This window comes from Populus nigra, chromosome 15, assembly GCF_951802175.1.
Source record: "Populus nigra chromosome 15, ddPopNigr1.1, whole genome shotgun sequence".
Taxonomy (NCBI): domain Eukaryota; kingdom Viridiplantae; phylum Streptophyta; class Magnoliopsida; order Malpighiales; family Salicaceae; genus Populus; species Populus nigra.
In genome coordinates this window covers 2555437-2571924 of record NC_084866.1, presented here as the reverse complement: position 1 = coordinate 2571924, position 16488 = coordinate 2555437, and the positions used below count along the sequence as shown (strand labels likewise).

The 16488-nt window shown below is 36.0% G+C and overlaps 2 protein-coding genes across 4 annotated transcripts; one reads left to right on the top strand and one right to left on the bottom strand.

Moving 5' to 3' along the window:
* The first annotated feature begins 2132 nt into the window (after positions 1-2132).
* On the top strand, positions 2133-4960 carry LOC133673995 (uncharacterized). The gene is made up of 3 exons (XM_062094956.1): positions 2133-2671; positions 3269-3669; positions 4155-4960. Exons 1-3 carry the CDS (start codon positions 2507-2509, stop codon positions 4591-4593), a joined length of 1005 nt encoding a protein of 334 aa, XP_061950940.1. The 5' UTR covers positions 2133-2506; the 3' UTR covers positions 4594-4960.
* Positions 4961-5290: 330 nt separating this feature from the next.
* Positions 5291-12460, bottom strand: LOC133673994 (uncharacterized). 3 transcript variants are annotated; one of them, XM_062094955.1, is made up of 5 exons: positions 12252-12406; positions 7699-9913; positions 7313-7433; positions 6502-6561; positions 5291-6411 (listed from the first exon to the last, which is right to left on the bottom strand). In XM_062094955.1, the coding sequence occupies exons 2-5, from the start codon at positions 9876-9878 to the stop codon at positions 5416-5418; spliced, it is 3357 nt and encodes a 1118-aa protein (XP_061950939.1). In that variant the 5' UTR covers positions 9879-9913; positions 12252-12406; the 3' UTR covers positions 5291-5415. The 3 variants fall into 3 exon arrangements, 1 of the variants encoding a protein (XP_061950939.1); XR_009835102.1 differs by lacking the exons at positions 5291-6411; positions 6502-6561; positions 7313-7433; positions 7699-9913 and adding an exon at positions 10751-11222 and having other exon boundaries at positions 12252-12460; XR_009835101.1 differs by lacking the exons at positions 5291-6411; positions 6502-6561; positions 7313-7433; positions 7699-9913 and adding an exon at positions 11553-11875 and having other exon boundaries at positions 12252-12460.
* Between the last annotated feature and the right edge of the window lie 4028 nt (positions 12461-16488).

Here is a 16488-nt window from a genome sequence, read left to right as displayed (position 1 = left end):
CCTCCTCAGCAGATGCATTAGCCTTATCTCTGTTTTGCGTGGTCAAGGTAATATTTAATGTAGCAAAACTCAAACTTGCATTGCTGATCGTTCCTGAGAATGATATGTTCTTGGGATGTCTGACTCGAAGCAACTGACTTGCATCAATGGCATGCGTACGGCTGTTGTTCCGGGGCACTAATATGCCATTTTCCCTCCTCCTCCTCCTCCTCCTTTGTGGAGACCGATGTGATTTCCCCCCGTTTTGATGATCTGCCATGGTGTTTTTCTTATTCTTATCCCTCGTTACATGAACGGATGTTCTATTTATTTGAGTTCCATTTAATTTCTTTTTGTCATTTGCCTTGTTTTTTTTTAAAAATCATTCCTCTTGAAAAAAAAGAGAGAAAATAAAACTCATGAAGAATAATTTATTTGAAGGAAAATAAAGAGAAATGTTGAGCCAATAAATCAGATACAATCTAAAGGTTTTATAAACTAATTATGAAAGAAAAATAATATTTCTCAATTTTTTGGAAGCTAAAATTAACTTCATTTGTCACTGAATAAATTGTATCATAAAGTGAAAGTTAATAGAAAATGCTATTTATAAAAGTTAAATTTAATTAATGTAGAATTAAATTCAGCTAATGTTTATACGGTGATTTTTCAATTTTCGAAATAGTAAAAAAAGGACAAAATTCAATTATATATTAAGACGAGATATTACTTTTTAACTATGTTTTTATTTTTTATTTTTTATTAGTTGAAGTTGATGATGTATCATTATTTGGAGGTGACGATGCATCGATTATCTACAATTTACTATTTTTGTCGCCGACTTTTATATGTACATAGTAGATAACAATCTCTATATCAACATTCAACTATATGTTGCATAATCATTCCTCCACCAACTACAAAAACAGAGACTGAAAGAACATAATTTATCACTATTTTCTAAATAATTTTTGGTTGGCCTAGAGTCCATTTTAATGATGCCCAGGCCTTGAAGGATCTTCAAAAATTATTTCGGCCCAAACCATTGACCTAGGTTTGGACGTCTTTGGACCTAAGCATGCACCTGACGCCTGTAGACCCGGGGCTAGCGTGTCCCTATCACATGTGGGCTCATGTACTGGGCCTGACCTCAAACATCAGGTGCACACCTGGCACCTCTCGAGTCCAGGCCACACATCTCAATTTAGTGCACATCCATAGGTTTTATTTTGTGTCTTTGGACCCAACACCTTAGTTTATTGAGATGCTTTTATCTATATCTTTAGATGTACAAAGTTTTCTATCGCCTATCATATTTTCATCTTATTAAATGTTTGTCTCATACTAATATTTATATTAGAAATATTTATCTTTTATTAATATTACAAGGATAAAATAACTTTCCAATCCTCTTCTTTAAATAATAAGATAAGGTTTATGAGGTTTAAATACTTCATAAATCACTCAAATAAGAGGTTCACAGCTTCTATTCTCAACACACACATACTATTTTTTCACATAGTATTCATTTTATACCAAAAGAAGAAATTTAGGGATAAAAATTTCATTTTTCGACGAGTCTCTCATTTAGGGATAAAAAATAAAAAAAATAAATTTTTAGACCAAAATAAACTTTGCCTCATAATATTAGATTGGTCATTATATTTCTGTGTTTTTAACTTTGATATCCTATCATTGAATTTTTTTCAATTCTTAACAAAGTTTGACAAATTAGTCACCAATTTGATCTTAAAAGAATGTAATTGAAAAAAACAAATTGAGTATGAAAAAAGTGCTACATTGATTTTCTCATGGATAGAATTTTAATAAGAGTTTTAACTCATGACCTCCTCTCTTATTAATGCATGGCACATACAATAATATTATAAAATAACATTGAAAATCCAAAACTAACCTGCAAAAAAAATAAAAAAATTGATCTCACATCTTTTATCTATTTAATAAAGAAAGGATCACACCAAATTCTTAAAAATAAAAATTGATACAAGAAAATCCAAACTAAAAGAAGAGGAATGGAATATTATGGAATAACAAGGATTGGAATATATAGTCTACCAAAGGAAAGAAAAAAACAAAAAAAAGGAAAGGAGAAAATTCTAAGACCAAACACAACCGTCTTTTATGACACATATTTCCGTTACTTTCGGTATTAAAATCGTCGATAACCATCAGACACAAGACGTGGTTTTTAGACCATTCTCAAACAGATTCAGCTCCTTCTTCTTCGTTTCCACAAAGACACAAATCTAAAATCATGCTACACAATTTTTCACAAGCAAATAATTTCAGGGTTCTTTTGCCAATGTTGTTGTTAATATAGCTCAAAGACGAAAGATTTCTTGGTTTTTTTTTTAATGAGACTTAGATGGATATATAGTTGATTAAAAGGAAAGGTTTTGATGATCTGGGCTTGGAGCAAAAAGATTGGTAATTAGATCTAATAGGAGATATAGGTAGATTCTTGGATTCTTTTGAGAAAAGATTGGTGGGTTATTAAAATAAGAAGATGGGGGTTGATTACTATAACATATTGAAGGTGAACAGGAATGCAACAGATGGTGATCTAAAGAAGTCGTATAGAAGATTGGCTATGAAATGGCATCCTGATAAGAACCCCACTAACAAGAAAGAAGCTGAAGCCAAATTCAAGGAGATCTCTGAGGCATATGAGGCATGTTTGATTTTGCTTTCCCTTAAAAAATTTCAATCTGTTCTATTAGTTCTGCTGGTTTTTTTCCTTTTTACTTTTCATTTCTGGTATCTTTTTGCTTTTTTTCTTTTTTCTTTTTTTTTTTAAAAAATCTGGAATATACAATTGTACCCAAGAAAACAAATCTGGAATATATACAATGTGAAATGGAGGTGTGTGTAAACTAATCTTTTGAGATTTATAATTATACATTTTATTGTTATTCTTCACGATATTGGGAAGAAATTAGACTCACTAAATGTGTTAAATGTAGAAGAAGAATTAAATGTGTATGGATATTGATTTTGAGCGTTGTATAATATGCATTTGCTTATTACAATTTCTGGTGAAGAAATTAGGCTCCATGAAATATATGAAGAACTTTATGGTTCCATTTACTTGGAAAATTATAGCATTGAAAAGTCAGGAGTTCTTTTAGATGGAGGTAAAATAGTTGTTTTGTTTATCGCAGTGAATTTCTTTTCTACTGATAATAGGACTTTTCTTTTTCGCGTCAAGGACAGTGAATTGTTGTTTTGGTTACATTGCCTGGGATTTTGATCAATTTTGTGAATCCAGGTCTTGAGTGATCCACAAAAAAGAGCAATTTATGATCAGCATGGTGAAGAAGGATTGAAAGAAGCACCACCGTCTGGCAGTGGCGGCTTCCCTTTTGGCAACGGCAGTGGGTCAAATGTTTTCAATCCTAGGAATGCAGAGGATATCTTTGCAGAATTCTTTGGGAGCAGTCCTTTTGGATTTGGATCAACAGCAGCTGGTAGATCCTCGAGGTTCCAATCAGATGGAGGGTCGTTTGGTTCATTTGGCTGTACTGATAATCTTTTCCGAACTTATAGCGAGGGAACTACACTAAGGAAACCACCACCTGTAGAGAGCAAATTGCCTTGTAGCCTCGAGGAACTATACTCTGGATCAACAAGGAAAATGAAGATATCGAGAACTGTAGTTGATGCCCGTGGGTATGTTTATTTGTTTCTCTAACTAAGTTTATTCAGTTTCCCCCCTTTTTGGTGTCTTGATATAGTTGTTCAAAATCAATGCTGCAAGAAAAGCCACCATTTCTTGGACCCGGAGGATCATGTTCCTTGTGTGCTAAATGGCGGTAGATGGTCTTACGATCGATTATTTACTTGGCTAGGAGCCTTGCCAAACCCTTTGATCATCGTTTACATACAATTATATGCAAGTTCTTGTGCCATGAAATACACTGTCATAATTTTCCTCGTATACATGAGAACAAGCTTCATCAGATTCTTCTAAATGTCTCCATCGATTCCTAACTTCTTGATCACTCAAGTTTGCTTTATGCTCGTGCTACCTTGTCTTTGCATGTGCTGCTGATGTCTAAATTACAGGGGTGACTTTTTCACATATCAATCCCTTCCATAGAGCTAGAAGGGCAACAGTTCCTTTTCTAATTGTAATTGAATATGAAACTGTGCAGGCGACAAATACAAGAAACAGAAATATTAACCATTGATGTGAAGCCAGGGTGGAAGAAGGGAACAAAGATTACATTCCCGGATAAAGGAAATGAGCAGCAGAATCAGCTTCCAGCAGACCTTGTGTTTGTTATTGATGAGAAGCCCCATACCACATACAAGAGAGATGGAAATGACCTTATCATCAACCACAAGTTGACACTAGCCGAGGCCCTAGGAGGAACAACAGTAAATCTCACCACACTTGACTGCCGCAATCTATCAATTCCTGTACATGATATAGTGAGCCCTGGTTACGAGCTTGTTGTGGCCATGGAGGGTATGCCAATAGCGAAGGAGCCAGGTAATAGGGGCAATATGAGGATCACATTTGAAGTGAAGTTCCCAACAAGATTGACACCAGAGCAGCGAGCAGGGCTCAAGCGCGCATTAGGGGGTTAAAGATTGATCAAATTGTTATACACACACACATGTATAAGAGCTAAATTCTGAAGCCAATGCTGTTTTCCGTTCTTTCAATTTGCAAAGGTTGTCTTTTGCTGTCCTTGTATTTATAGACCCTTTAAACCAACACCTATAGGAAAAGTACTGTAATTATTATAGACCCTCACAGCCATTACTGGCTGGTTCATGTAACTGATTTTCATTTTTTTCTTTAGGATAGGAGGAGGGATATACAGGGCTGCATGCATCATATTGTTTTTGTCCTTGTATTCCTTTGCTGGACGACGCCATTGTGTATCTTTCTTTTGCAGTGTCGTCTGGATGATTCTCTTCCAACAAGGAGAATGACAAAGTGGTTCCTATAGTATGTTGGTTTTATGGTTTAATTTTTGATGCTGGAAAACTAGTGGTATCTTCCTAAGCTTTCCAAGAAGACTAGCAGTTTCACTGTTGCCCCTTCGTTTATTTTCCCAAGTCTTTCAGAAGCATGTGTGATGCCTCTGCACCGCCATCTCCTCCTTGAAGCATCTGGATGCCTCTTGTCACATTAAACATCTGGGTTCCTTTATTAATTTTTCATTTTAGAGCAAGTTTAGTGCTTGGAAAAGCTTAATTACACCCAAAAGAGGACCATTTAGAGGGTGCAAAACAAGCCGGTATACATCGTTCTTCCCTTGATCTAACTCACGGCCAATTTTTGCATGACTAGTATTCTAACTTTTGATTGGCTCTGGAAAATCTAATTACAGTAACAATGAATTGAAAATAATCATGGTTACAGAACCATAGAGATGGAAAACAGAAAGAAAACTAACATAATCAAAAGCCTCTACTTGTAGGAGCATCTCTACGCCAAGCCAAGCCCTGCAGCCCGGGCGCGCCATTGACTAGCCCTCCACCAGATTGATAAGCAGAGTAACCATGGGGTCCAGGCTGAGGAGCTGCCCAAGCGCCTTGCTGCCAAGAAGAGGCACCGTTTTGCTGACCATGTATCAGATTCACTTGAGGCATGGCTGGAGATCTTCCTAATGGTGCCCTTGTCTGGTGTACTCTTTGCTGCACCATGTGGGCTCTTAGAATAGGCTGCCGTACACCATGCACGTGCATTGGCTGAGGATGAGTACTGCGCTGCTTTGGGGTTTCTTCTGGGTGCCACTCTGGCATGTCGTCGTCATCATCATCATCATTCCATGGCTGCACTGGTAGAACATCGGTTTTAGGTTGTCCATATCTGTGTACAAGTTCTCTCAAATCTAGAGGATGAGATGGGATTTGGGGATATGAATTGTGAGGGGCCATTCCCTGTCTCCTAGTAGGGTTTTGGTTCGAAAACTCTGATCCTGATGCAATGGAGCCACTGGAAAAATTGAACTCCGGTAAGTCATCCTCATCCCGGCCAGCCAGTGGGCCAAACCCGGGAGGCACATCATCATCGTCTTCATCAGGTTGGGGGTTGGGATGGGCAGAAGTTCCACCACGAGGTGGTGGCAACGGATGTTTTGATGCAATATTCACATTCATATTAGTATCCTTATCATGGTGTCTCCTAGAAGTAAGGTGGTGTTGCTTTTTTGAGTTGAGTTTATGGTGTGATGCAGCGGTGGGTGATATTATTGACGTTACTTGAGCTCTTCTCCATACAATAACACCAATTAGACCATTATCAATAGCATTAGGGGCCTCAAGTTGGTCCGTTGGAAGGACCTTGATGAGCATTTCACGTGTCTTTGAATGAGATGGGCATAAATAAAGTTCCACTCCATGAGCAGGCTCAGCAAAACCCACTCTCTCATCCAAAACATAGGAATCGGCAACCTGCAGCAGGCATTTCAGTCACAGCTGACAAAGAAAACTGACAAAGCCTAAAGAGTGATGAAAAGCAGCAGAGTTTTTCATGTTTCTTACCCCTCTAAGACTTGCCCTCTCACTCTCCGTGGACCCCTCCTTGCAAACAAAGTGCACTACCTGCAAAAGCAAAAGTCAATTTCTTTAGCAACATGGAAAGCAAATGGGGCCTTTTCAAGTTATGCTTGAAAGGAAAAAAGGGTATGGATCCTCCCTATGACATATCAGATTTTATGGGAAAAAAGAGCCAGAAACTGGCAAGATCCAACCACGCTGTGGCTATATAAAACTAAGATATTTTATCTTCCATTAATATATTCTGGGTACGCGAATACTGTGAATCTGCTCAGATTTCTGGGAAGATATCCCAACCAAACAATGGCATCCGTTAAATAAATATTCCAGGCTGATTTAGGATCTTTGTACACCTCTTTCCATTGGAAAGGGAAAGAAAATGTATCCCTGTTCGTTCCCATTCAGCAGGCAAGAAATGAAAGCAACTATCTTTACTCGGACGCCCTATACACTAAAACCAGTTACTGTTTGCTCTTGAGAGCCAATAACATGTGGCGTTTCACAGATTCCGCAACAAATTCCTTGCACGTTTTATTCCTCTCAGTAACTAACTTTCCCTCAGCAACTAAAAAATCAAATCATTGGAGGCCAAATATTGTTTTTCCCTTATATGAACTTTATCAAGCCATTCATTCACACAAATCCTTAGTAGGATGTCATTCACCAAAAATGAAAAGACCATAATTCTGCAGCAGCAGTAGAGTGGGATTAATAAGCAGGCATAGCAAATTATCCCCCCTTTCTGGACAAAAGTAGCATAACTGAAATTTAGTAGAGAGAAATAAACTTGAGATACCATAACAGCACGGCTTCGGGACATCAAGAGCTCCTGGAGAAACTTCTCAAATGCATCAAGTCTGACTCTCCCTTTGACCTCAACAACGCCAGACCACTCTTTTGCAGACGTTTTGTCACCACTGCAGCAAGAAAAACAGATCAGCAAAAAGTAACAAGTTTCACAGTGACAACCACCTAATTCATCATAAACAAATTAGGAAACTATAGAACACTGCTCATCCAGTGTAATGTATGCTTGGATGGCAGGCAACTAAAGGTTCTAATTCTAAGCAAGAGACCCCATAAAACATCAGATGAAAGACAAGTACAATACTATCTGTTTCCCGTGCAAAAAACTATTTGACAACATATATGCTTTTAATGCTAGGTGAAAAGAACACATACCTTTTAAAGATGCCAACAACTGAGGTCATTGTGGAAATACTCAGCTGAAGTAAGCCTTCCCAGACATTTTCACCCTTGGATGCACCAGTAGAGGGTGTAGTTTTGGATTCTACACGAATGCTGGCATATCTCCCATCAGCCTCAGATGATGTGCTAGTTTCCTCAACGTTTTCAGATTTTTCTGGGATGCTACCAACAGCATCTTTTGTAGCTACCCCATGAGACTTGGCTTCTGGCTGAAGCTGTGAATCATCATTGTCAAGGGTGGGTGTTGTTTTTCCAGCATCCTCTGGTAAATTTTCAAACGGTGGTTCTGAATCAAGGGATTCCATGAATTCATCCAGAGAGACAATTGGAGGAAGAAATTCTGCACCTTTCAATTCATCATCCACCATGAGTCCTTGCATCAAATCATTTCCTTCACTTGAAGGAATCGTAAGCGTATAAGAAGCTGCCTTGTCTTCTAAATCACTCTTGTCATCGGTAGCATTCACCTTGTCTTTCATTTGATCGGGTTTAGAACCCAGAGAACCTTCCTTCTCATCTGATTTTGGTTGTGTAGTGAATGAATTCAGCCCAACAGCAACCTCCATTGCTACACTATCCTGTTCAACTTCAACTTGAAACTCACCCTTGTGAGTTTTCTTCACCAAACGTCTGATATCAACATCCGAATCAGGCAAAACCACCATTTGAGCAAGTTCCTCGGCTTTTGCCATCCGCCATTCCGAAAGCTCCTTAGATGCAAGTTCCTCTGCAGTCATAGAACAGAGTCGCCCTGGGGGAATCTCTCCAGACATAACTTTTTCTCTTAGTTCAGGATTATTACGATCTTTCAAATTGAACAAAAGAGACCTGCCCTTCTCCTTGTACTTCTTGTTTACCCCTCCAAATAATTTGAAGAGTTCTGCTTCAATTTCAGAGGCCAAAACTCGCGGATCCCTGACTACTTCTTTTCCAACATATTCATCGATATGCTCCTGGCCATGCGGTGTTTGGGCAGCTTCAATCTCCTTTTTCTCTGCTATCTCTGCATCAGGTTCCAGTATCCAGGACAATCCATTGCCCTGCAACAATTCATCTTTTACCAAAAAACTGTCACTAAATGAAACATCCTCATCACGGAAAATATTACTGGATGGTAATTCCTGCCCGTCATTGTTTGATGTCTCTGTTGCATAAGCATTTCCATGAGAGTTGGAAGTTTCCTGAGATGTCTTATGGCTGTCAGAATGGTTTTGGGTAAAAGAATTGTCCTTGGTGGACAAGGATTCCTTGGGCTCCTCAGACAAATGGTGAAAACCAGCTGCACCAGAAGTTTGTCCCATAGGTTGAGTCTCTTTGTGTTTCTGCACCTGAGCACTTGCATCCTCACCTACAGGGTACTTTCCAGAACTTGAAGTTTCATCGTGCTGCTGAGAAACCAGAGTCAGCGCATCTGCCAGTGATTGTCTTAGCTTAGACCTCACAGAATCAGACTCACTGTTGGCCTTCGAAGATGGATGCATCAGTCCAGTTTGATTTTTCTGAACTGACGATTGCTGCAGTCCAGTTTTACTAGAAGCTGACCTCTTATATGGTGCTTGTGGACGATTTGATCCTGACGAATTTAAAATAGACTGGATCTGTACAGGTACTTTATTTGGTGTCAGGGTTGGCTGTAGCCATGGCCTAAGTTCCATTTGCGCAACCTGGTTGTGAGACATTGATAATTTCCGTGACAAAGAATTGTTGGAAGAAGGTTCCTCTGGGGCCTTTCGCTTGTTCAATAGTGATGACTGCTGTGATCCAGTATTATGAAACACAGTTTCCATGTCTCCCAGTTGCCTCCTAGATAAGAATTTCTCTGGAACCATATTGTATGCACGTGGTTCCATGTGTCCTGCTTGTATACTTGATACCGAGAAGTTCTGCAAAACATGATCATTAGGCAAAGGTTCTGACAACTGTACTTGGATGTTTGATATCGACATCTGCTGTGATAAAGCATCAGTTGAAATTGGTCCCGTCTGTCCCATTTGCATGTTCGACATGGACATCTGTTGTAATGCAGGATCATGGATTCCAGGTTCCATCAAACCCATTTGCATCAACGAGTCCAGTTTGTTTGAAATGTCTTCCGACTGACCCAATTTGATGCTCTGCAGTGATGATTGCTGTGATACAAGATTGTTGGACATGCTGGGCAATCAACATGAAAGGAATGCAAAAGCCACTACAAAACAAAACATTCTTTGTTAGTTCCTCAACTTAAGACTGAAAAGTCAAGGATGCATGTCTAGATTATTCACACATGACCAAGTTACTTCCATATCTTCTAATAAAATAAAATGTCGCTCTAACAGGCACGAGTAACAAAAACTCATATGGTTTGTTTTCATCACTTGCCGGAGGAATACCATTAACAGATAATTACTCCGACAATGAAGAGCACAAGACACCGAGAATCAGATGGAAATCCATGGTGTGAATAGATGGGAGTTATGTGTGCATTCCAGGTTCAGTATTTTAAATATGTGTATTCACTTAAAGATCAACTTTTAATCTCGAAGGCATTGCCATCAGTGCTGACAATTTTACATAATTTAACAAGAAATATTGTCCCAATTTGACTTTATCCAACTTTTTATCTGATGAAATTATCTTGCCTTCGCACTTTACTACGCTTAAATGAAACAGGTGTTGCACAGGAAGCCTGTCAGATGGCACGATAAGATTTCCTTCTTTGAAGTCCCCATGGTAATTGGCAATCAATAACTGATGAATTTTTAACGCATGCCATTTTTTGTACTGTATATTCTTGTCATGGCACAAAGCACCGGCTAGCTTGATGGAATTAATAGTTCAAAAATCAAAATAGATCAGCTGCATTAAGATGCTTATAAAGAGTCACTGTAACCAGTAAAAAAGGCACCAGAAATTAAAGTTAAATGCAGTCTCCCTTTACAGAATTTATCAGCTCTAATCTGCTTCTTTTTTAATTTATTTGACAAATCCATCCACAATGCTGAAGTGCAACTTAATGCTATATGATTTAATTTTAAACAAAAGATGGCAAAAAAATCATTTCATCTTTTGATCACCACCCATAGCTTGTCCATTCATTCATATCAAAGAAATTACTTGAACCTATATACACCTATGGGGACAAACACCTGAAGAGTAGCAGTTGACAATCTGTCGTAACTTATCTATTACTAGTTTTGATGATTCCAGGATATATCGGACACAATCAAAACTTATCTAGCCACACGCGCAAACCCGTTTGTTGGCTTCCAAATTTTTACAATCAATAATCTATTGGGAGGTAAAACTGCAAAAAAACCCCAAGAAAGTTCTTGAAATACAGATGGAGGCATACAAAATGAGACGCCATCACCAAGTGCAAATCCCATCTAAGCGGGGTTCCAAGAGGGTGCTCTTGATACAGTCACAGACTTCAGCACTTTCGCATGAAGTGGCTGCTCTCAAGACTTCACCCATGAACGCGCACACTTAGAATTGGCATCCCAATGCTTTTACCACTGCACCACACAAAGATTCCTATATCATGCAAACATTACAGGAACAAAACAACATTTCACCAATTAAAAAAAATCCCAGATAATGGGCATGTTTAGGGTACTTTATTTTAAAAGGAGATGTCACCCACAAGTTATAAGACAGCTTGCAATACATATTTTTCCGTTACACTACAAAAGCAGTCTCATTTAAAAAAAAAAAAGCACCAGAAAATCAGACTACGAGGATGATTTGCCAATAAATTACAACGAAAAAATGTTCAAAAATTATATTGAAAAACTTGCCGCAATTACTGATGAATATTGCAATAGGAAAGAAACAAAAAACACAAATACACAAAAGTCTCTACATCTATAGGAGTGGGGCGCTTTTATTTTTCACTATGTCAAAATAAAATTACATCGAATGTATATATTTATAGTAAATATAAACCGCTCAAAAAATATTAACCATCCAAGAATTATTAATATTTTTTTTCTAATACCCTTTATTGTACCACTGGGAATGCCCTCGCACCCCAATAATATTAATAAATTTTTCTAATACTTTTTATTGGGAAACGCCCCGTATACCCAACCTATTAATCATCCCTAACAATAAAACAAAAAGTAGTTTCTTCTGCTCCGCTCCACAGCATCTGCCTCTGAGATACAAACTACAACAAAAAAAACCTAATCATATCTAAATACCCTCAAAAAAACTATATTTCAACTATAGCTAAACAATTATACAGAAAAATTCAAATTCACAAAACCAGAAAAACTAATAAAAAAATGAAATCAACTGTCTGAAAACTTCAAATCACATAAAAGGAATGTAATCATAAACAAGTCCGATTCGTAATCCCTGGTTAAATTCACGCATCCACAAAAGCATGCAATCAAATTCAAATCAAGCTAACAATACACTTCTACTGTAAAAACAAAACCCTAATTTCACATCAAAAGGCACCGATTCGACTCTCGAGAAGCCCAAGACGACGCAAACAGGATATCGAGTTTCGGTAATAGTAATATAGCTGTGAGTTGTACCTGATGACGAGAATAGAGCAGCCTCTGAGCCAAATGGAGATAGAGAGAAGGGCGACAATAGATAGGGAAAGCTTTTGGCGAGAGAGAGATGAATAGAAAACCTAGAAAGCTAATCCGAAGAAGATAAGTATGGAAGGCAAGCGTTTGGCAGGGAGTTTTTTCGTTTTTAATAGATAGAGCTAGGGGTGACACGTGGAAGATATTTTTTATGTGGGGCCTCCTTACTACCGTATGTTTTTGCTGTAGAAACGAGTTATATAAAATTTTGAAATATTGTTTGGTTTTAAATTGTTTTTATGTATTAATATTAAAAAAATAAGAGTATCACAATATCTATGATTCTATATTACTCACGTTATAAGGACCCACGTTTGTTTACTTTTTCGGTAAATTATGTCGCCATACTGGTTTGTATTAGTAATTATAATAATTATTGTTTTTTCTTGTAATGGTGCAGGCAAGCCATTATTTAACTGCGTGCTGGTTTAAATTTTGAATTTTTATTTAAAATTAATTTTTTTTATATTTTTAGATTGTTTTGATAAGTTGATATCAAAAATAATTTTAAAAAAATATAAAAATTATTTTAATATATTTTTAAATAAAAAAAATATTTTAAACCACAACTGCTACTACAATCTTAAACATGTTTAAAAAATAATATGCATTTATACACTCACCAATTTTATTTCATTTTTTTTTGTATCAAATAAAAACTTTTCTCATCTATCAAAAAATAATTTCACACAGGTAGCGTTATGAAATAGAAACAATTAAGCGTTATGAAATAGAAACAATTAAGCAGAAAATATATTCAAGTAAAAAAAATATAAAAATAAATTTATAAATGTGATAATTTTAAAATTAATTTTTATATTTTTAAAATAGAAGGTATAATAGAAACATTTTTTCAATATAATATTTTTTATTTTTATTTTTAAAATATCATTGTAAAAAATTTATAATTCTAAAACTATCCAGCTAAGATAAGTAAAAATAAAAATTATTATTATTATAATTTTAAAACTCAATTTGGAGTAAGGATTGGGTCATGGGTTGAAACCCGAGTTAACCTAAATTGTTTTAAAGGACCAAACAACATTGTTTTTCAAGAAAATCAACAACGCTTCTTACTTGAGTTTTGATCAGGTTTTTTCTCGGATTGACTAGATTGTAGGTTTACCAGAGTTTTTAACCTAGTCAGACTGGGTCAATCCTTTCTCTATTTTTCCTTAAACTTGGACCAATTCAGGCCCTACATCGATCAGGTTCCAAGTCAACCTGCTAAGCCGGTCTAACTTTCATAACTCAATATAAACTAAAAAAATAGTGTTTAATAATTTTTTTAAATAGATAAATTTAACAATAATACATATTAATAATAGAATAAATATTTTTATAATTTATTATATCTTTTTCATCATCAATCAAATATAATACAAAAATAATCATTATATCTTATATATTATTATCAAACACAATTTTATCCCATATATTATTCTATTTTTTTTATCTCGATTTTTTTTATCTTTTTTTATCATATAACTGTAACCAAAATGTTACCCTTCCGTCTCCTCTCGTTAATTGAATCCAGCAATGAAGCTCGTAAAGTATAAATATAAATTTTAATAGATTTTTTTTATATAGAAAATGCAGTTTAACAATATTCTTATTATAAAGTGCCTTTGATGCTAAAATTCAATATATTTTTTAAGAAGACAATTATTATTTTTTTTGTTGTGAATCGATGAAGTTTTAATGCGTGTAGTGTGAAAATCAACGCGGGTCGGTGTATGATTTCGTACTTGCCTGTTGTTCGAACACTAAGAATTAATTCCACTCCAAATGCACGCTTAACAATCTCGAGCACAAGCACCTCTCCACGACACATTTATACATGATGCTTTCTTTTTATAAACCAAGAGTAATTATCTAGTTAATTAGTTGGAATTTTTTTTTACTTAGATCTATAAAATATTTACAAATTTTTAGATTAAAATTTGATTCTAAACGGTGGTTAAAAGCTTTATAGCTTTAATTATATATTTGACTTGTGGTTTATTGAAAAAAAAAATCACTTTCACCATTTTTTGCCAAACATATTGCAATGATAAATCAAAGTGAATTTCTTAGCATTTTTAGATGATGATGATGCTCCACAAAGTTTGGATAACAGATGGTCACAAGTTCATGTCAATCTTTTATTCTTTATAATTAAAGATTCCAAGGGTTAATGATAAAGTTTGGATTTATGCAACAATAGTCTTTAGAGGCCTTTCAATAATTAAGTCGATGACTTTATTATGAAGATTTATAGTAAATAAGCATTAAATTTAAGAAAAAAAATATTTGTTCTTCGTTTATGTATGATAAATAATGTGAATAAATTATAAGAGAGTGAATATTGTTAACCCCCTGCTTAAGTTGTTCAAAGTGCACTAATAACCTTTTTCCTTTTCTCTTCGAGAGATTATAAGTCATTTCTTATTCATCCAAGTAGAAGGAAGACCCCTACAATCAATATTAATATTGATGGTCAATGTCTCTTTACACGACATTTAATATTGAGAATATCGTGTGTTTTATAGAAGATGGTTCTATGTCAATTTATACACAATATTAATGTCGATGAGATCATCTTTTATAATCAACATCAATATTGATTTAATGCAGGGATGGCCTTAGAATACTTTTTGACATGCTAGGAAATAGGGAGATGATGACCGTAGACTCCCATTTTGAGCACTTGTTCTTAAAAAAAAGACCTGACTTAGAGGGGGTTGGGTCAAGCAAGGTGCGATACCCACAAACGTTTGGGACTGATGAGTACTCAAGCCCAAAAGCGTTAAGTTTAACAAGGTGTCAGACCCACGGGTGTTTTGACCATGTAACAAAAAAGAGAGGGTGATGTCTTTGCTTGACCTTTTTATCCTAAGCCCTAACCTTCGTCAGGCTTCTCCTTTATCTTGGTCCCTTTTATGGGTTTTTATGAAGAAAGACCTTTTAGTATGCATTGATTCATCACCTGAATATTTAGAATCCTTTATGAATGTCGAATTCTCTTTAGCAGCAGCAGGGACTGACTCAGTCCTAACAAAACCTCCTATCATTGTTAATAGATTTGGGACATCATCCTCAACGTTGCATGGAAAACTCTCTTTCAGGAATAAAGTTCTGGGGATCAGAGCACCACCTCTTACAAGAGCTAAAGTGAATCTAATAGAAAACAAGTTAGTAGGAATCGAGCATAAGAACGGAAATAGATTGTTGCCTAAAATCTTTATTAATGACAAGTGTTGTTACCAATTTTTGACCAAAGAATCAAGAAAAAAAATAAATCCAAAAAACAAAAGGATATACAAGAACAAGCATAGAAGATTGTCTAAGTTGGTAGTAATAAACCAAAATGACAGGTGAAAAAGTTGGAGGACTAAAATATATAAAATTGATAATCCAATTCTAATTGACAAATAATCTATTTGGTGAAGATATTTTTATTTGGGTTAAAAAAAATATAAATTTAAATAAATAAAGACTCAATGAGAATTTTAGAAGGCACACAATCATCTTCCCATACTCTCCTTTGGAATGGTTTGAAGCTCCCCTCCTTCACTCGTATTCATGGATTGCGTCAAGGTGACCCTCTTTATTCTTATCTATTCTTATCTGTTTGTTTTATGCATGGAGAAGTTAGCTTGCCTGATTAGCAAGAAGGTTTCGGGCAAGTCCAGGCATCCTATTCATGTCTCCAAAGGTGGTCCTGGCATCTCTCATGTTTTCTTTGCCAATGACGATCTGTTGTTTACTAAAGCTAGCAAAGCTCAAATACGTGTTATCATTAGTGTTCTTTCTAGCTTTTGCAACTCTTCAGAGCTTGAGGTGAGTTTTGAGAAATCTAGAGTGATGTGCTAGCTTGAAATCTCCTACCACAATAATATACAAACACAATACAAAGCAACAGATAAGTGAGAGTTGCCTCTCCAAATTCACAAGTTAACCCTACTTTCAGATTTCAGTATTTTAATTATTAAGTCTCTTGGATTTTTTGTTGCAAGATTGAACAGAGCCATTATGTGGCTTAGCTGTCTCATATACCATTAAAGAGATTGTCTGAGATGAGACATTGAGGGAAAATGGAAAAAAGAAAGAGGCGAATCGATAGCAGAAGTATGCCCGATGACGATCGTTTCAACTCTTTTGGTGAGCAAAAGGGAAAGCTGGAAGAGTACTACACCAA